The sequence below is a fragment of the Bactrocera neohumeralis genome, chromosome 5 (genome assembly GCF_024586455.1).
Source record: "Bactrocera neohumeralis isolate Rockhampton chromosome 5, APGP_CSIRO_Bneo_wtdbg2-racon-allhic-juicebox.fasta_v2, whole genome shotgun sequence".
Lineage (NCBI taxonomy): Eukaryota > Metazoa > Arthropoda > Insecta > Diptera > Tephritidae > Bactrocera > Bactrocera neohumeralis.
In genome coordinates this window covers 35,517,488-35,539,507 of record NC_065922.1, presented here as the reverse complement: position 1 = coordinate 35,539,507, position 22,020 = coordinate 35,517,488, and the positions used below count along the sequence as shown (strand labels likewise).

Sequence of the window (22,020 nt, the reverse complement as noted above, 5' to 3'; positions counted from 1 at the left end):
CGCTGTCAAGGCTGTCCATTCTCGTCTCTCACCTATACATACATATATAGCTATGCTTTTGTGTAGTGTTGGCAGCAAACATTGGTTTTACCGTTGCTTTTATTTGAATTGGCAGCTCATTTATTAATACAATCGACTTCATGCCGTGCAATTGCAATTCAATTTTATTAAATTCGATTGAATGCAATCAATTTCGTAGAGAAAAAATTTCCTCAATATTTCTCGAAACACATAAACACATTTATTGCAATACTAACTTACTCAAATTAAAAAGTTATTGTGCTTTTAAATTAAACATCAAGAAAATTGCACTAAAATTTTCACTTCTCTTTTTTTCTCAATTTTCTATTTCACGCTGAACAATTGCTGCCTATTTGTTTTTATCTTTTCCCCCCAACTCGTTGCTTTTCTTCCTTCGCCTTTCTTGTTCTTTTTGCTTTTCTTTGTTTTCTATTGCATTGCAGGATGGTGCGATTGAGTTTGAGGAGTTCATACGGGCGTTATCGATTACATCACGTGGCAACCTGGATGAAAAGCTGCAATGTAAGTATGAATACTCACACACATATACGAAATTATTTATGCATTTTCCACACCGTTATTTGTTAGTGTAAATATGAGAGCATTCTATAGTTGTTGAACCATATACATATGGACATGCACATGAAGTTTGTGAATAGGAAAATATATACATTTCTCTTGTATTATTATTTTTTTTTGGTTGAGGTAAGGCCAATCACAACCGAGAGTTGGTTAGAAGCTCTTCAGTTGGCTTTCACTAACATCCGAAATTCCTTCAGCAAGTCCACATAGGGATTATGAATAAGTGTGTTTCGGTTGATTGCATTATTTGAGCCTTTTTCAACAATTTTTTTCTCATATCAAAAATGAAATGTTTTATTAGAATTTTTTATTGTTACAAACATACATTATTAACAAAGAAATGCTGAAATTTTTGGAAAAAATATTTTAAACTCGACCATTGCGATTTCCGGGACCCCTCGGAAAAAAGATGCGCCCGCGTTGTCAATATGACTCCTTACAGAATAATCTAAATGAAAAAATATGTGTTTTAGTTAAAATCTTAACTTAGAACTTTGACGAAGAAAAAAATTAAAAATTGGATTTTAAGCTAACATTTTTACAAAAGAATGAAAATTTCAGTGAAAATTTCGCGTCATTGTTTTTTTTTTTTTTCAAATAGTTGGAATCGAAAAATATCTTCCGTCAAGTCTTTAAGATTTGTATCTCAAAGACCAGTGTAAAATTTCATGAATATCGGTTTAGCAGACTTCAAAACACCAACACTTCAAAACACACAGTTTCGAGAAAAACGCGCTTAAAGACGGCGCACTTAGCATAGCTAGCCTCGTGCGCACAAGCTCTCAAGGCCATATCTCGGAAACTATTACTCGGATCAACTGGAAAATTTAGGGCAATGGCTTAGAAACCCGTAAGGCCATGCAACCCCTTAATGAGACTTTTAGCTAAATAAATCAAGTTAGGTTAGGATAAATGGCCGATCCTGCGAGGGATTTCACTTGAACAGGTTAAAACGCCGGTCTGTTGTGGTACCTAGGACTCCCATAAAAATTAATTATAAAGACCCTCATTAATCGACAAAGCGCTTTGAACCGATCACAAATTTTTTTAGGCGGTAAACGTCAGCTGGTCGTCAACCAACGCTTGCTAAGCACACGCAAGGTTCACTGCTGCATCGTAAGATGACGTCTCCCTAGCTACTCGGCTTTGCAGTTTCCAGTGATTCCGCTATGACCTGGCACCCAAATGTGTGTTATGATGAAGTAGCATTATGCTATTTCTGAAGAAAACAAACACACCTTGACTAGCTTTGAGCGCACAGTTTGGGAGCTCAAAATTAATACCGCCGCTTTGCTGTCGGGTAAATGCCCACTTCCCTGAAAGAAGCTTCACTCCCTGAAAGAAACTTTACTTCCTGAAAGAAGCTTCATTCCTACACAAAAGTAGTCCAGTAACCCAAGCTAAGCTTGAAGAAAGGTTCCTTACCAAAGACTCCCTCTGCATATTTTCTCCCTAACTTTTAACCATCTGTGCAAAAGCTCACTATGTCTCTTCTCCAGGGACAATCTTGTCGTCGGTATCTCAGAGGAGAAACTGCCGCCAGGTGGAGCCTATGTAATGGAGTGGTTGAAGTCTTCAAGGATGCAATTGAAGGAGGAGAGAATTTTAGCGTGACTCTATTGGACCGACTTAGAGAGGTCTTGGCAGCAATTGGTGCTATTGTTGATGTAATCCACAGTGCACCGAAGATGCCGCTGAGAACCGCTCTTTGGACACGTTTAAGCTTATTAGCGCCCTCCACGAGACGAATTAACCATAGAACATTATTGGTTTGACTATAGTTCATAAATCCAAAACACAACCTGTGACGAGAGTCCCCGCCTTTTCCCTAAAGTTCCCCTACGGTAATATAAGGCAACTGCGGTCATCTTTACTGTCTTTTCAATATTTGACCTTCATTAAAACTTTCCATCAAGGACAAATCTAAGAAATTTTACCTTATCAATAATTTGCAGGCGTAAGCCTCCGTATAAGAGGAAACGAACATCTGGGTTTTGTACCTCCTAGTAAACAAAACCATTTCAGTTTTATTTGACACACAGATAAGCCGCTTCTATTCACCCATTTGGATACCACGCTGAGCTACCCTTGGGTTAGGAATTAGACGGCACTTAAAAAATGTGTTTTTACTAGAAAAGCAAGGTCGGTTGCGAAGGCTGTCACCCGATAGCCTCGTTCTTCGAGTTTTTAAGTAGGTTATTAACCACCAAGATCCATAGCAGTGGGGAAGATACCCCACCACAAGAGCCCCTATTAACCATTCGGCAAGCTTGTGCGTTACGCAATCCCGCTATGACCTTTCTGTCGCTGAGAAGACTATATATCAGATACTCTCACCTCAAGCCTTTCGAGGCTTTAATCACCGCCTAGGGACGCACATTGTTGAAAGCCTTCTCGATGCGGAGAAAGGTGCCTACCAAGAATTTCTTTTGCATAAGGGCTCCCAATCTCCCATTGCTGCGTATTTTGCTTATAATGCACGGATTTATAAACTCTTCAGCATTTTTAACAGAAACGAAAATAATCTAATGGGCCTTAAATCCTTGACATTGGTGGCAGAGAATATAAATGGTGATACATTTCAAGGTTCCCTACCTTTAAAAAAAAAAAAAAAGAAACTTAAAAAGTGATGGGGAATCATTAGAAAGAACATTCTTCGGCATTTATTTTTTAAAAATTATTTATTTTGTAAAAATTACGCGTCTTTGTCTTATTTGGTCTACCCGTTGAGTTTAATTTTCGACGACTTGTTCGAGCATTTCAACTGGTAACTGCCGAATGACACACGTGATATTCTGCTACAAAGATTCAGCGAGATTGTCCGTCTAGACTTTAGTCTTTACATATCCCAACAGAAAAAAGGTCTAAATGTGTGATATCACACGATCTTGGTGGCCAATCGACCGGCCCAAAACATGAAATTATCTGCTCAATGCGAAGAGTCGCCGACTTGTTGAAACCAAATGTCACTGAGATCACGAGCTTAATTTTCAGGCATCAAGTAGTGAGTTAATAAGGGGGATAATGGTCACCATTGATGGTCCATCGGTTTCAGTTCTTGCACAAGCTGTATTTTGTATGCTTTCAATTGAAGGTCTCAACGAAAATGCGCCAAGTCGTTCCATACATCAGTCCGTGTTGCTGCGAACGGCGCCGAAGCGGCTCTCCATAGTCTTCATGTACACTCTTAGCTGATCTATCCGGTCGAATATTATCGAATAATGAATGCTGGATCTCAAGATGGGTGATGGTGTTGCGCATAGAATGCTCAGTAGGCCGATTATGTTGACCATAAGCGCGCAGAACTTATTTTTTACAGAGTGAATTTTCGTAAAAAGTTGGAAGATTTGTAAACGATGTTTAACAGTAAGTTTTACCATCATGAAACAAACCAACCTCTACGTCTGCATAACGCTTTCCTTTCATGGGCAAATGCATTTTTCCGAAAAGGAAGAAGTCGCACGGTGCCATATCGGGTGAATACGGGGAGTGGTTAATGGTTAAAATGTAATTTTTGGACAAATAATCGGTCACAAGCGTCTATCGATGAGACGGCGCATTATCGTACAGCAAACGCCAACTTTCATCTTACACACCTTTCGTAAGCCCAAATGTTCGGTCAAAATGCAATAAATCAATGTTTTGGAGATGTTCAAAATGAATTTCAATGATGATTTCGGTTGATTTTTGATGAATTCACGCACAGTTTCGATGGAATTTCCGGTGATCACGGATTTTGATTGGCTCACATGTTGATCGTCATTTATGTCCTCACAACCACTTTGAAAACGTTGAAACCACTCGTGCACTCCGCTACTCTGCCACGGGATAGGCAATCATCGCAATAAAGCATGTTTCATCAATTGAAACGTTTCGGTAAAAGTTTCACCAATTTTAAAACAAAATTTAATGTTGGCTCTTTGTTCGAAGCTCATTTTCGCACCGATGACACAAACATACTGACACTTAAAACGCAATAACTTCACTCCCAATCAATGAAATGTCATGAAATTCTCACTGGATATCGATAAAGATAGCAGATTTTAACGCACCAGTCGACATATAGATGGCGCCACCAGGGGATACTAGATTCAAAAAGTCCTGTTTACTTTGCAACGCACCGTGTATAATAGTAGTTGTTTTGTTGATTAGATCTTTCAATAATGAACTAGACGGGGTTACTATGTTATATGTAAATGTATGCAAGAAAATTTACAACGGACTCAAAGGAAGATATAATAGTTCCCTTTAAATATATCTCCTTTGTAACAATACCATATTTATCATTTATAAAGATAGAACTTAATGTGTTACATTTTTCATAAAGCATTTCATTCATAACCGGGTTATTAAATTAAATTAAATATAAGGAAAAGAGATTGTTTGACACAATAGAAATACAGTAGACTGTTGAACGATTATAAGTATATATATAGCAGTGATTTTTTGATTGTCTTTAAATAATAAATCTTATCCTCTCAGCTCAACTAGTAAGGAATACATTATTTTTTAATTTAAGGGGCATTCCGACTCTACGATGTGGACAATGATGGCTACATAACGAGAGAAGAAATGTATAATATAGTGGATGCAATATATCAAATGGTGGTAAGGAAACTATATTAATTATATATACCAATTTAAAGACATACTCAATTTTTAAACGCGCTTTATTTGTAGCATTGTTTTTAACTCGATAAAATTTCTTTACCAAGCTATCATTTTGACATTTTCTATGTAGAAAGTAATACTTCCGCTAATTAACCTTGCCACATTTCATTTCTTTATATTCATATACTTTTTATTCATACACTTTCATAGGGTCAACAGCCGCAAACGGAGGAAGAGAACACGCCGCAGAAGCGTGTCGACAAAATATTCGATCAAATGGACAAGAATCACGACGATCGTTTAACGCTCGACGAATTTCGTGAGGGTAGTAAAGCTGATCCACGTATAGTGCAGGCGTTAAGTTTAGGTGGTGATTAACCAAAAGAGACTTAGTTTAATTCTGCTACAGATTAAACGAGGAAACTAAACGGATATAAAAAACAAACAAAAAAAAAATAGTTAAAAGTACACTGCAGGAACAAATAATAGCAAAGTAATTGTAATTACAAAATATTAATAAAACAAACAGAAGGGAAGCATAGGTGGTTAGAGGATATCATTTTTGCAAAATATTTAAGAAGGGAAACGAGTAAAGGCAAAGGGCAGCACACTTGATACGCACACAGTCATACAAACACGACTGCTTTGGTGGCTTTAGACTACCAAACGCGCCCAATACACACACACACACATACATGTGTAAACACTCATATGCATACATGTATATGTACATACACATGCACCTCTCTGAGTTACATGACAGTTAGGTTAATGATACCAAAAAAAAAATATGCGAAAGTAGAGCAAGCGGTAGAAAAGCTTCGAATACCGATTATGTTAATGGTTTGCAAATGCAAAAACTAAGAAACCAAAAACAACCAAAACAATAAACAAGAGTAAAAGTAATGCAATTTATAAAGTATACTCATTGCAAACGTAGGAGAAACGGGTTTAGCGTAGTTAAACAATATTCAAGCTGCAATCAATAGACATAGGCGCACATGCATTAAATAGCATACATATGCAATGTACACAGATACACGCACACACACATGCGCGTACACATAGTTTATAGTGATGTCAACGAAACGGTAATCAAAATCTGCCCAATAAAATGACGGCTATGCGCGGCGTAGCCTCACAGCAGCTCACAAAATACAAAATTTTTTGAAAAAAATTAAAAAAAAAAATTTATGAAAATAATAAACAAAAATCAAATTAACTTGGCAGCACACACTTGTAAAAAGTTAAGCTAAATTTCTGTAGAAAAAGATGCGAAATCAAAGTGAATTATATAATACATAATATAAATTGCGAAATTGCATGCAGCCACACAAAAGGTCGAATACAAAGGTGCGTTTTGAACAAAAAAAAATTTAATGCTAATAAACAATAACAAAAATAAAAAACATTTGCAAATATTTTCAAGTAAAACGCGATTTATAAACAAAACTAAGCAAATAATTCATAAATATGCTTGCAAGTCTAAATTTAAATAAACGTACATATTTACAAAAAAAATTTCAGCTACAAAATACTATAAAAAACTTGCTACAATTTTTGAAAGCATGCAGCGCTCAAAAGGGTAGAATAAACTCCGCAGCTGCTAATGAGAGTCATGCTTTCCTAGCGTTACCATACTACGCGAAATAATCACTGAGACCACGTGAATTTGTAAATATTAGTCAAACGAAATTGTTATGAACAATGACACCAATTTAAAATTTATTATATAAAGCTATTAGAATATTCAAAAAAAATGCAACTTTAAAACTTTCCTTACTACTTTTATTTGAATCTTAAAACTCGTCCTTAAGACGTTAAAAAATTTAAAAATTATATATTACTTATAAAAACTTTAAAATAAAAGAAAGTATTGACATTCAAAAATTCGATTAGAGAACAATTTTATTGCTTAAGCGTAGTCAAGAGGCAGTAGCAGCATAGCATATGTGTTTAAAAAGGGAAAATCTGAATTGTTTTTGAATACTCTGCCCATAAGCTTTTAACACACAGCAGCTTTATTTCTGTTTTTCGACGGAAACCTAATAATAAATCATAAAAATGTTAAATTTTTTCAATCAGCGCTTAAATAGTAACAGATATGGAAAAAACTCAGATAAATACCCGTAAAATTTTATGATTCTGTTGCAACTTCTGAAGAGCTTTTTGAAAAGCTACTAACTTTTCCTTACTTTTACCACAAAAGCTCTTTCCAAGAAGAAAATAATAAAACAAGCTGAAAAAAAATATATATACATATATATTCGGAAGAGCTTTTTGAACAACTCCTAACTTTTTCTTTACTTTTATCACAAAAGATCTTTCCAAAAGGAAAAAAAATAAATCAAGCTGGAAAAAAATAGTATATTTCAATCTTTAGTACCCAATATACTAAAGGGAGACGTCAAGACCTCGACCATAAATGGAATTTTCTTGCGATTTAGTATAATATAAATTCTTGATGTATAAAACTGTTGTCTGATTTGTTTTAATAAAAACTCAAAGTTACTATATGAAAAAAATCATATCACTATTCAAACAATTTAATAATTCGTTCAAAAGCTCCTCAAAAGCTCTTTTTATCACAAAAGCTCTTTTCGAAAAGAAAAAAATAAATCTTTCGATTTAGTATATTATAGATTTGTTTGTGGCATATAGATATGGTTTTTGTTTTGTTTCAATAAAAGCTCAATGTAATTATACGAATAAAAACAGATAGATTTTCAAGCAATTTTAAAAAGCTTTATAAAAAGGATTCTTAAAAGCTCCTTTTAACGCTCTTTTGAAAACGAAAAAAATTTAATATTTTAGAAAAACATGTTAAAGTAAAATTCACTTTCCAGTAACCAATATCCCACATTGAGATTTGAAGCTCTCGACCTTAAGTTATATTTTTTTGCGAGTTGATATATTATATATTTTTCGTGCTATCATTACTGTTTTTGATTTATATCAATAAAAGTTTGAAGTTATCAATATTTGTTGATAAAATAAAATCGTCTAAGCCTGCCTAAACTAAATCAGGTAACTGTTTATCCAGAAGTTTTATGACAAAAGTGAAAACGACAGCAAAAAGTGACGATATGAATTTCGGTTTCTTAGTTTGGAGTATGTAGTAATGACAGTTTCTCGTCGTTATGTTTTTGGAATGTGTTTAGACAGGAAAATTATTGTTATGTGACGTCATACACGAAAAAAAAGCGAATTGCCTATTTACAGCTACGATGAATATAAAAGATTGACAGCTCGTTTTTATATCTAGGGTTTAGTAGATCATTAAATACTTAACACTTTTGATAATAGTTGGAACTGAATGGAAGTCAGTCATATCAAGTCCTTATAGAGTACTTAATTAGAACATTGTTTTAACAAATCCATGAGGGGTTTTGGATGTCAAGAAATTTATTTTGTTAATAAATCAATTCATAGAGTTCGCTAATATCATACATTCAAGCGCTGAAAGTACTTTTAATTAGAATTCGAAGATTTTACGAATCAAAATCAAAAATAAGTTGCCAGGAAAACCCCGCCGTTCGCTACTGATTATTATAGTACTAGAAGCTTTTGAAAGCTTTCTTCTACTTACAGAATTTGTAACGTGAAGAATAAACAAACTGTTACAAATAATCTTTTTAACGACTGTTTCAAACACATATAATTTTGTATTTAATTTGTAAATTTGTATTTGAAAAGTATTCGCAACAAATTTTAATTATTATTTCCATTAAAACCGTTCAATTATATGTTAGAAATATAATAGTTTGCAATTATTTAAAATATAATCCCATTGGTATTCCTACATTATATAAAAAGTGAGTACTTTGTTCAAAAGTTTTTCAAACCTTCTCCATTTTTATATAATTGTAATATTATACGCATGTTTTTTCGCTAAATTTTCTAAATATTATATAGATGTTATTCAAAATCTAAATACTTTTTAAAATTTTGCATGCCAGAAATTTTATATTCCTTGGACTCTTTTTATTATTCTTACAACCTTTTTATTTCACAAAATATATCCACTTTTGAAGTACACACAATAAAATTTGAAATAAATATTTAAAATGAAAATTTATAAATTTTCTAAATATGCTTAAAATTTAACTTTAAAACCACACTTGTACTTTCTAAAGTTTAGATTTTCTAAAATTATATAGCAGAGGTTTCAATCAACATAATTCACCAAAAGAAAGAAAAAGTAAAGAAAGAGTACAGTTTTTAGTGACGTCAGAATAGCAGAATCGAGTATTAGGTTTTTATCATAGCCTCAGAGAGCTTTAATCGCTTGTAAGCTTCTTAAAATGCTTAGGAGTTATAAAGAGGCAAAATTTGAATTGTTTTTGAAAATTTTCTCTATAAGCCTTTAACAAACAGCCGCTTTATTTCTGTTTTTAGACACAAACCTAATAATAATTCATAAATATGTTCAATTTTGTTCGTCCATTGATTAAATAGTAACAGATATGGAAAATAATCAAATAATCATTCAAACAGTTTTATAATTTTATTGACACTTCTGAAGAGCTTTTTCAAAAAGCTCCCAAAAACCTTACGTCTATCACAACAGCTCTAAAGACATGGAAAAAAATCAGATAAATATCCAAACAATTTTATAAATTTATTCAAACTTCTGAAAAGCTTTTTGAAAAGCTCCTAAAAACCTTACTTTTATCACAAAAACTCTTTCTGAAAAAAGAGGAAAAATAAATAAATCAAGCTGGAAAAATATGGTGTACAATTATTCTACTCTCTAGTACTCAATACATGTACATACTATATGGAGATGTCAAGTCATTGACCTTATATTTTTTTCACTGAAAGCAGGTGTATAATAGATTGTTTTTGATTTGCATTATTAAAAGCTCAAAAAAATTATTATATATATATATATTTAGATAAATATACAGTCAATTTTATAGTGATTTTCAAAATTCTCAAAAGTTTTTTAAAAAAGCTCCTTTTATCGCAAAAAGAAAAAAACGAATCACAAAAATTTTGAAAAATGCTGTTTGGCGTGAAATAACAGTAGCGTAATTTTAGCGAGTTAAATTTGGAAAAAAATTAAAGAAAAAAGCTGGAATTAATTTTTAAAAAATTAAATCAGCTATTTTTGCGATTTTTTAAAAGTTTTTAACTATTATTCCTAAATTTATAACTTTCTACTTTCTAACCACTTGGAAATCGTATTTTGACGAAGCAACTACAATAAATTTTTACTGTTTACATATTGTTCCTTTTATAAACAAATTTTTATAGCAATTTTGATATATTTTAGGAATATTACTATTTAATTCTTTGTCAAAAAATGTTTGAAAAGAGTTCTGGAGACTAATAATAGCACGCTTTTGGAAGACTCTATTTTTATAATAAAAAACTACTGTTTTAGAAATTTTTCCAAACGAGTTCTGGAGACAGACCATATCACGGTTTTGGAACTTATACTCTTATATTTTTACAGATATGCATGTTAATATAGGGTTCATATAGGGTACTGTAACGGATTCTAAAAGCATCAGAATAAGTTGTCGTGTGCTGTTATATATTTCCAAATTTATTTACTGTTATTTTACATACCTTCAATTCTACATTTTTACCAGATTATACCGTTTTCAATATTCTCTTTTTATACTTATTCCTGCACATCCAACACAAGTTTCGCTCTTTTGTACTACTTATTCTACGTCCTCAACCTTTTTCAGTGTATCACCAAACTAAAATAATTTCTGTTTTATATGTGGTTCAGCTTTATTTTTAAATAAAGTAGCAAATAATAAACTTAATTAAATAATTGCTAAGTTCAAATAAAAAAACTAAAATTCATAGAAATATTTATTTAGCCAAAATATCCAAAAATGAGTTGAAATACATTATATAAAAATAAAAAAAAATGTTATGACAAAAAAAAAAATATTAAATAAATGCAAAGTACTTTAGATGTAATTAAATAAAAATTAAATAAAGCAGTTTGTACACATAGCCTGTTTAAGTCGAATTCATGTTGTAAATTACAAATAAAGTTCAAATAAATGAAATATATGCATATTTAAAGCAGCTAGTTTTATACTTTCCACATATTTTCGATACTTAGTCGACTTTATATAAACATTTTTATTAAAAAATATTTTTATTCAAAAACTGTTATTGCATTACTTTACTACTACTACTACTAACAATCGAAGCATATAAGCGCAATAAATGTCTAACTGAAATATTTAAATTTTTTTTTATAAATTATTTACAAAAAATCCTAAAAATTTATTTACAAAAAATCCTAAATATCTAATAAACACTTTAAACACCTACTAATTAAAATGTATACACTTGCAAGCCTTATAACTGTACCTTCTGTTTTTCTATATTTACGCTTAGACTTGCTCATGGTGCTGGGTCACAGTTATATCCACATATATATGTATGTCATAAGTACCTATTGCCTGCGACCTGTTAACTATGTATGTATGTCTGTATATAATATTAAAATGCCTTGCTACAGCATTTAACTTAGCGCTAGTCTGTCGCTTTCACTTTTATATCAAAATGTATTTACTATATGTATGTATGTATATGTTAGCTTCTAAAGTACTATATAGAAAAAATAATTTTTCGTTTGTTTGTGCCATAACCTTTGGAAAAAATCTTTTTTCGTTTGCTTGTGTCACATCCTTAAGAAAAATTCCTTTTTTCTTTTTTTTGGTCAAAATACAGTATATAATTTTTTGCTTCTTTTATACATTTGTTTATCTACCATTTTATTACTTTAGGCTTTGGTTTTCATTTTTATATTTTCCATTTTCTTTTACGGTCGCTAACGCGTGTCCTTATTGTATTTGTTTTTCTTAGCTTATGTATGTATATGGTCTTAGTATTGTATTATTTATCTTTATTTCTGTATGCCTACTTAAATATTTGAATACGCCGTAAAATTGCAGCTGATATGACACATAAGACCAATCTTAGCTCGCACATTTGTAACCGAATTAATTGTGTGCAGAATAAGACGTAGGCATATTAAGGATTCGTATGCAGATTTTATGAGGCCAAAAAATTAATAACAACAAAGATGTCTAGTCGTGAGCTCATTGCTTGGATTTCATTTCGATTTTATTCATAGACTTGCCTAGAGTTTTTATATATTAGCTTGCATAGTAAATCATCCCCTTCATTTACACAAATACCAATATATGGTCCAGTAAAAAAATAACTATTATTTCTGCATTTAATCTAAGATTTTATTAAAATAATTAGAAAAATCTTATTTAAGTCAAAGATGCACCGTTTTGTACGACAATTTATTGCCATTTTCAAGTTATTTTCACAATGCCACTCTCATAGAAACCCACGTCTCTATTGCCAAATTACTGGGCTGACGATTTTGAAATATTCCCTGAAAGCTAGTTTTACACCAACATGATTATTTTCTCATATTCTCCAGCAGATGGGTCCAAGAGGTTTTTTGTGTTAACTCACACACACATATATTACGATATTTTTGTATCCAGCAAAAAACGGTCGAATCTTTTGCTTTTGAGCAATCTTTATCTACTGGGCAATCGAAATACATAGTTTTCCGAACTGCAGTCAAACTCAATGATTATCTTAACGTTATTTTAGTCAATTTGCCTTTCAGAACCTGGTGCAAATTTGACATCAAAATAATCAAAATGGTGTTGACGTAACCAAAATTGCGCATTATCAAGACCATAAACATAAAGTCACGCATTTAAAATTTTGGTGAGTATTTAATTTTGGTTCCAGACGAGAGTTTTAAAAATGTATTTGTATCACATACAAAACCCCACCTGAGATAGAGATGCCTAAGTTCAACAACTCGCTTTTAACATAAAAAAAATTTGAATCCATTTATTTAGTAGTTTTTTAGTTCTACTACAATGCAAAGTGGAAGCAAGCAGAGACTCGTAAAAATTCCCACCAACATCGAAAGCTACGGTTTCATTCACAATTGCTAAGTCTAACCTCTTTATAAATGGTAAATGGAAAATGATTCATATTCGAAAATTCAACATTTCGCATTTTCATATGCCAACCAAGTTTGATTTTACCAAGGAGTGATTAAAATGAGATATTAACCACTAGACATTTTTGAGAAACTTGTAGTACTACCAGAAAATATAACTTTCGCAGAATTCTTAATTATAGCATTAGAGATCTGATTCAAAGAATTTGGTAAATGACCACTAATTAACAAATATCAAAACGAGAAAGAGTTTTCTTCTATTTATGTAAAGATAGTTTAACTGGAGAATTCTAGCACACAGAAGCCGTATTTTGTAATAAAATAGACTTCATTACCATGTCACATGAGCACAAATCAATTCCAGTCAAGAGGCACCAGCGCTAGGTACTGACGATTTTTGAGTTATGGTGAGCAAACTTCTCAATAATCAAGTCAAGATTTGTTCAATAAATTCAAAAAACTCAACCGAAATATTACAAAGATATTGTAAGATATTGTCACTTGTTATCTAAGCCTATTTTTTGGATAATTACTCTTCACTTTCCCGTAATCGTTTTCAGTTTAGTCAGGTAAAATCATACATAAAATGTATGACAATGAAATTAATAAAGGAAATTCTTATTTTTAGTAATTTGAACTCAATAAAAACAAGTAAGCAAGCGCTAAGTACGGATTTATCACTATTTTAAGAAAAACTAGAAAAACTAGCTTTTTCAAATTAATTAAGATCACTCACATATTGGCAGATGAATGCGGTATAATAAGGTCAACCGGAAGTTCGAAAATCTTTATAAGAGGTACGTGAGAGTGAGGGAAGTATTGACCCGATTCAAACCATTTCTGATATACAGAGATAGTATGAAATAATTATCTCTGAATTTCAATATTTTTGGTAAAAAGTCAATAATATAATATAAGCACTGGGTCCATATATTACACATATATAGGGCTTAAACGGTTTTTGTTCGAGTTGCGCATAAGGTGGCACACCTAAAAAGAATTATTTGTACAAAGTTTTATCTTGATATATTAATTGATCCTTGATTAGGACTTCTCGTGGTATTTGCGCTGGGCGAATTTTGTTGTTGTAGCTTTAGTGATTTAGGAGATATGTACCTTAAACTTATCGGAAAGCGAGGCCAAGCCAAGTATTTATATTTTTTTCTTATAAGTGCCGTTTTCCTGTGTTAAATTAGAGTTTTATATATTAATTAAGTACTTAGTTACGATACTTTATACTTTTTCGGTTAATGGCGTTTTGTGGACGTGGTAGCGGTACGTTTACGCCCATCTATGAACTAGTTTTTTTTTTGCCACGGTTCATTAAGATATCTCTATTTTTACTGTATTTTATCATTTGCCAAAAGATGCTCTAAATTCGCTCCTCTAGGCCCTCTTCAGGGGCGCGCCTACTATGACAGTTGATACATTCGATTTTTGTCCAGATCAAAAAACTAAAAAGTCGTTGAAAAACTATAAACAGAAGATGCAGAAAAGATTTTATAGTGATCGGATCATTGGTCTCTCTCACGTAAATCTGAAAACTGAAGTTTTGAAAAGCTGATTGACTTAATCATCAACAATTTCTAAAACTGTAAACACTTGAGATAACGATTTAAGAATTTGTATGCTATTTTTAAAGTTATAACCTACCGACAGATGAAAAAATCGGTTTATTTTTTATAATTTCACACCAGCAAAATTTGTAAAACTCAACATTAACCCGCAGTAGAAAGCACAGCTCTATACTAATATTCAATAGAAACTGCTTGTATGCCACCAAAAAATGCAAAAATACACCGATTACTAACAAATTCATAGAAATGTGTTGCTTATAAAACATATATAAAAACAACAACAAGTAAGTAAAAAATATGTATACATACATTTATAAACTCACCTGCATTGAAAAAGCTAAACCTAATTAATTGTGAAACTGTGACAACACTTAGCTGCAAACAATCAATTTTAAGCGCTTACTTTACACTAACAACAACAACTAATTAACTATGCTATTAAATATATAACATATTTGCTACAAAAAAATAAATACAATTTATTCTAGTCAATAGTAATAAGCTATTATCGTCAACATAAAACTAATTTATATTCATTCAAGCACTAAAAAGAACTTAAAAGATCTCATACATAACATAAATGATTGCTAAAAGCTTAAAATTTTTGGATTTATAAAAAACATTTCCATACAATTGCCCATTAAGTGAAGCAATTAAATTAAGAAAAAATTAATTTTAAACTAAAAATTCAACTAAAGTTTGTTGGGAAGTAGCGTGTAAAAAGCAGACGAATTGTAAATAAATAATGTAATTATGTTAAGCGGCGACGAAAAACACAAAGTTATATTTAAATAGCAAAAATGTATTAAATTTACGCCATTAAAATTATGGCTAATAAATCCCGATAGACAAAATGTGGTTTAAAAGGTAATTTCACTGTTTTGATATGCTTTTTTATTTTTCTTTTTACTTCTTGTTATGCTTTTTTTTTAAATGACAATATATAAAATACCAGTAATGATTATTGATAAATTAAATTCCAAATGTCAAAAAAATTTACTCGTATATAACACCATAAGGAAAATCAACTTTTTTTCTGTAACCGCATCAACCTTTTCAAGAGATTAAATAACAAATAAAAAAGTTAATCCTCCGTTTCGAAGTTATCCCTTAAAATTTAAATATTTGCATTGGAAGTTCGAGATTAGAGTTATAGAGAAGCATTATTATTAATTAAAGTAAGGAGGTAGTTACAATAAAATTAACAATATGGACAGAATCTATTCTCTCCTCTTTATTCTCTCATCCTCTTATCTCAATGGTGCATAAAATTTTGTAGCCAAATGTATATGCGATCAAAGTGGATCTTCGTAAATTTATATTTTTTATTTAAAAGAAATTGACTCGACTTTGACTTTATCGCTTTTGTCATACGAGAGACGCCTATTATATTTCGGGACCAGAGAACTAGAACAAATATTTATCAACGAAAATCGCTTTATTTTTTTTTTTCAAAATATTCTCCATTAAGATCTGTATACTATTGCAAGCGTTTGCATCAATTTTCGAAGCACTTTTGCAATTCCGATTGAGGTGCCTCCAAAAGATGCGTTCTGAATGCAACAACCGCTTCTTCATGTGTCATAAAACGTAGACTTCTTAGTCCACATTATCGTGATGAAGATTGATCCGTATTCGGCAGTTGGTTGTTTTGATTTCTGGAATCACAACTAGCAAACAAATTTAATTCACAGATCTGCGTTGCACTAGTGGTATGGTTGCAAATCATTTGCTTGAAATCAAAGAAAGTCGACTGCTGTTTACATTCGCGTAGATCTATGATTCATTACCTGTCACGATGTCATACTAGATGTGTTGCGAAGCACCGCTACCGTTTTTTTAACATTTCTCTCACACCAATCGACTCGAGTCTTTTTTGAGCGATTGACAAATTGTGCGGGATACAATGTGAACACATTTTCTCTGCAGTTAAATGTTCATCCAAATTTTAATGTTACCTCAATCTCATGATAGCTCACATGACGGTCTTGCAATATTTGTTTGGAAACAGCATCACCATAGTTTCCGGATCAACAACTGATTTTGGACGACCTTTCCCAAATATCGACTTGGAGTGATCTACGACCTCGGTCACTATACCATTGATAAATACCTGACGGAGCTACATCATAATAAGTTAAATTACTATGCTCTGTTGCTGAGATAATCCACCTCGGAAACTGTGAAAATTAATCACGCGAAGGTGTCGGAATTTATTTGCACTTTTTAGCCGAGTTGAATATTTTGAGTTACTGTAAAAAATACAAATGACGCTCGTATGTCAAAACGTTCTGAGCACGTACAGGGTTTGTCCGGAAAGTAATAGGACTAAGTCCATTTAAAAAAAAAAAATATTTAACAAATCGTTACAATTCTTTAAAATTTTTAAAATAGGCTCCTTCTGCGTCAATGCAGCGCTGCCAATGCGATTTCCAATCATTGAAAGCGTCAAGGAAGGCAATCTCCGGAATAGCGTTGAGAGCCGAGGTGCATGCTGCTTGGATGCCCTCTGTCGTCTCAAAATGCTTGACTTTAATAGGCCTTTTCAGCCAAGGAAACAAAAAAGTCCGGGGGCCATATCTTGGCTGTAAGACGGTTGTGGAAGCGTTGGGATGCCGGCCTTGGTAAGGTTGCTGTTCACAGGAAAGGCGATGTGAGACGGGGCGTTGTCGTGGTGCATTATCCAATCGGCAGCGATGTCACAAATCATCAAAATTAGTCCGAATACTTTCCGGACAAACCCTGTATAACCTAAAAAATGTCAAACTTTACGAAGTTAAAGTTGAGAGATGTCAGGCTGTAACACTAGGGTTGACGAATCCCAAAATATAAGAGGCAACCTACGTATAAGCTTTATCGAAAAATGTTGTACACTTTTGCAAAAAGAGGAAATCTAGAAGATATCAATATTTTTACTTTTACGGAAACTGTGTAAATTCAAAAAAATCAAAATCTCTCGAAAAAATTTTACGAGATCCAGTACGTATCTGAGTGGTGTACAGTGTAATGGGTATTCCATGACCTTTCGGTAAACCCTGTTAAGGCAATTACGACAATAAACCGTCATTCTCACCCTGCTTCTAATGCATTCTCATCTGGTATGAGAATGTCTTTCTGAACCTAAGCAATGTTTCTAGCACAATACATATGTATGTCTCTTTCTAATATGTATTGTTATAATTTGTCCGTTTTAAAAATCTACAAAAGGCTTGTGAAAAAGCTTTTGCCCATAGGAAAAGACAGCGTTACTATCGCAAGAAAAATTTATTATCCTGTAATGCATTGTCGTGGAGAGCTATTGTCAAAATTTCAACTAAATCGGAGTCAGAACTTTATTTTACTGGAGATTGATTCAAGACTTTTTTTTAATTTCTTGAAACATTTTTGGGATCTTGATGTTGTTTAATAATGATTTTTGTCTCCGCAGGGATATTAACCGTGGACAACTGAGTGATATTTCCTTCGTAAAAATTATGCGTATAATTAATCGCAAATGACCAAAAAACTTATAGAAGGCCATATCGGATTAATATGAACTATTTTTTTTAATACATTTGAATATATAATACAGTTATCTTTTATTACTAAAACTATACCACAAATTACATTTTTTTCACATTTTTCCTTCACTAAATCCCTTGAGCAACGGCAGATTTCTCGGAAATCGCTGCTAATAAATTTGTATAAAATATTTATATGCATATATGTATGGCATACATATGTACATATATGTATGTATATTTGAAGCATTGTGTATAGACGCATGCAGAGCCTAAAGCGTAAATATTAAGCAATAAATTTTGCAAATTTCTAAAATACAATTGTATAGATATTTATAAAAAATTATGCAAATATTAGGTACATAACGAAAAACTACAATTACAAAAACAATATGCATAAATTATTACTAATTATAATAAAAAAGCGCCCAATATCGGCTAAGCTATATACTACATCATACATATGTATAGTACATATAGACGTGTACACCAATAGTCAGCAATAAACTCATAATTTTTGTTAAAAAAAACGACTAAAATAGTGGGCAAATCAAAAAGCAGCTGCAACAAGAACAACAACAGAGTGTAACTACTAAAATATCGAAGCCACCTTTTTGTTAGTGCAAAATATTAACAATTTATTAATATTTTTAAGATAAGCATACATAAAATATTATACAACATTAAATATATACTATATATATATACATAATTACCACTGAAAAAATTAGTAAAATAAATGCTGTAAACATACATACAAGCCTAATAAGAATGTAGTAACAATTATGTCAAGTACGGTATATAAAATAATAGTTATTAAACTTGCTAAACAATTTTGAACAAAAAATTCAAGCTGGTTATATTATAAATTATAAAATAATGAAAGTAAAAACATTTTTGAGTGCAATTCGCAATTAGCTGAACCATAAGTGAGGTTATGTGGTGCAGCTTTGTATGTAAGCGTAGTTTTTCGAAAAGTTTTAAAGCGTTTCATCGATCGCTCCGATCAGCAAAAATATATATCCAATATTAAGCATATAAAAAATTGGATAGTAAAAGTTAAGGCATAATGATTACAGATATACAAATAAAGAAATATATTATATAAATAAAGAAAAGTTCATCAATAAAAGGAACAACTTTGCCCATTTCTTTATTTTTCATTTTTATTAAAATGACTTAACTAGGCATTGGTGAATATTTTTGACGAAAATTAAATTTTCCGCTAACGGATATATATTTTTTTGGACCTACGACGTTCAAGCATTTCCTCCGAACATTTCTCATATATAGGTTGTGTACATTACGTTAAAACATGATTAACTCAAATTTGTATTCAGTATAACAGATCAATTGAAAAATTCTCGATCTGACCGGTGACGCTACTTATGTTAGTTTACAAAAAATGGATCAAAAGAAATTCGTGTTTTAATAAAGCATTTCTCTTTGGGGGGAAAAATACTGCTGAAGCGAAACGAAGCCAGAATTATTCAACTTTATTCGAACTCTGCGCTAGAGATATGACCCAAATAAGGTTGTTACCGACGAAAACATCAAAAAAGCCCACAAAATAATTTTGGATGACCGTAAAGAGAAGTTATTAGTATTCTTCAGATCTAGCCCTCAGCCATTATTTCCAATTCTCGGATTTCAAAAGAATGCTCGCTGGGAAGAATTCGTCCAATGGAGAGGTGATCGTCGAAAATGAGGCATATTTGGAAGCAAAGGACAAATCGTACTACAAAAATGGTATCGAAAAGTACGAAAATCGGGATCTTTGTTGAAAACCGAATTTTGCCAAAAAATTTAAGAATATGAAGAAGTTGAGGATGACTAATGTCTCGGACGCCCCAGCAGATCAATAACCAAAGAAAAAGTGTAAATAATGGTTATGAATGGTAGCCGAATCACAATCTGTAAAGGAAAGAATGTTTTGGATATGAATCGCGCAGCATTAAAATTTCTTAAAAAATTGCTGAGTTTTGAAGAAAAATAGCGGCAAAGAGAAATTGCTCAGGAATAACTAAATGAAGTCAATGACGTGTTATAATAAGTGATTAAACCTGGTTTTAAGGATATTATGTTGAAACTAAAGCCCAACCGTCTTATTGAAAGGCATTCTGTATTGAAAGGCATCGTAAGACCGAAAAATGCACGACAAGTTCGTTCGTACGTCAATGTTGTGCTTACTTGTTCTTCATGGCATAGTGCATCGTGAATTCGCGCCTCAAAGTTAATCCTCAATAAAGAATACTATCTTATTATCAGTTCAACGTCGTTTGCGTAAAGCAATCTGCAAAAAGGCCCGGATTCGTTTCTTGTTCCTGAATTATTGACCAAATACATGACGACTCCCCAGCCTCTATATTCACCAGACATGGCTCCGTGTGACTTTTTCCTATTTCTTAAAATAAAGAGAATCCCGAAGGACCGTTGTTTTGCAGGCATACTCTGAAAGGGCTAAAGGCTATTCTGGCATAAGTACATAATATCGCATAGGGACTATTTTGAAGGTGGCAACATTATTTAGATAAATTAATAAATTTTATTTTTTCAATTAACCGAAAATTCTCGTTATATTTTGAATAAATATTTAATTTATATATTTAATAGTATTTTTATCTACTATTGTAGAGATATGTTTCACTAACAAATATGTACTGTCAAGCTCAAATTTAACCTTGGCTGGTTCGTTCAAACTGAGAATGCAACTTTTTCTTTGATTGGTAGAAACTTTTTATGTTCGTTTTCGATATGTGAATTAGTGTGTGTAGCTTTTCATTTACGACGCGAACAGTTTGTCTGGAGATTTTTATATATTGGATCAATGGATTCATCGCGGATTCCTCTAAGCAGATTTTTTAGTGGCTGAGCCATGACCATGACTTTCCTCTGGTGTTTATCGTTTCGAAATACAAACGCAGTTTATTTGAACCATTCGGAGTTAAATTTGAAAAGAAGCTTAAGTACATGAATGGGGACCATAATATTGAATATATCGGGCTAAAATAAGGTTTAGAGTCAATGGATAGGAAACTTATTTGTAATACATTTTATCTCGATATCTTTTTTGGTGCCTGATCGTCTGCTGTAAAGAAGAAATAAAATAAGGAAAGTAGACGAGATTAAGTTACATGGGTTTAGGGTATTAAAAATCGATTTTTTTATTATTGGGTAGTCAAAAAAGTATTTTCGTAGCTTATCAATAGATGTCGTTGCAGTCATACATACATATGTACATCTCCAGTGCTACCAATTACATTAGGGGTATTCTCTTGCTCTTGCAAAACGGTGCACGAATTGCAGATTTTTCCATCTAATGCAACGGCACAACAACAAACAGACGCAGAAAAATATTTGCAAGGCCTGTAAAACATGTCAGACCACAACCCATGTTTATTTTCGTGCAATGACAGTAAAAAAAAAAATTGGAACCCTGTGCTAGCTGTCATTTTACTCAAATGCATATTTTGACGTTAAATTGTTGAGGAATGTAAATTTTAAATAGATTTTATAATTTCAATTTAAATTATAAAGATTTGTTACAGTTTTTTTCTGTTAAGAATGAATGCAGAAGGTGCGCCAATTTACAATACCTATGCACAATAATCATTTACAATAAATTGGCCGAATCAGCCGTTCATGCATCACTAGATTCTGCAATGGGTGCTCTCGTGCCCTTGTATATATTCGGTATAGCATTTTTGCAGTCTGCAATCTTGCAAGAGCAAGAGAATCCCCCTATTGTGTC

The 22,020-nt window shown here is 32.1% G+C and overlaps 1 protein-coding gene and 1 long non-coding RNA gene across 7 annotated transcripts in view; one reads left to right on the top strand and one right to left on the bottom strand.

Moving 5' to 3' along the window:
- Positions 1 to 12,447, top strand: part of LOC126759868 (frequenin-1-like) — a 200,869-nt gene extending 188,422 nt beyond the window's left edge. For all 6 annotated transcript variants that reach the window (XM_050475046.1, XM_050475041.1, XM_050475043.1 and 3 more), the window contains 3 exons: positions 465 to 543; positions 5,123 to 5,211; positions 5,425 to 12,447. In XM_050475046.1, the coding sequence (XP_050331003.1) occupies positions 465 to 543; positions 5,123 to 5,211; positions 5,425 to 5,592 (336 nt within the window). In that variant the 3' untranslated portion in view covers positions 5,593 to 12,447. The remainder of the gene's footprint in view (positions 1 to 464; positions 544 to 5,122; positions 5,212 to 5,424) is intronic.
- The window catches only part of LOC126759875 (uncharacterized), a 565,378-nt gene that overhangs the window by 467,571 nt on the left and 75,787 nt on the right, over positions 1 to 22,020 (bottom strand). The gene's annotated exons all lie outside the window — the stretch shown is intronic.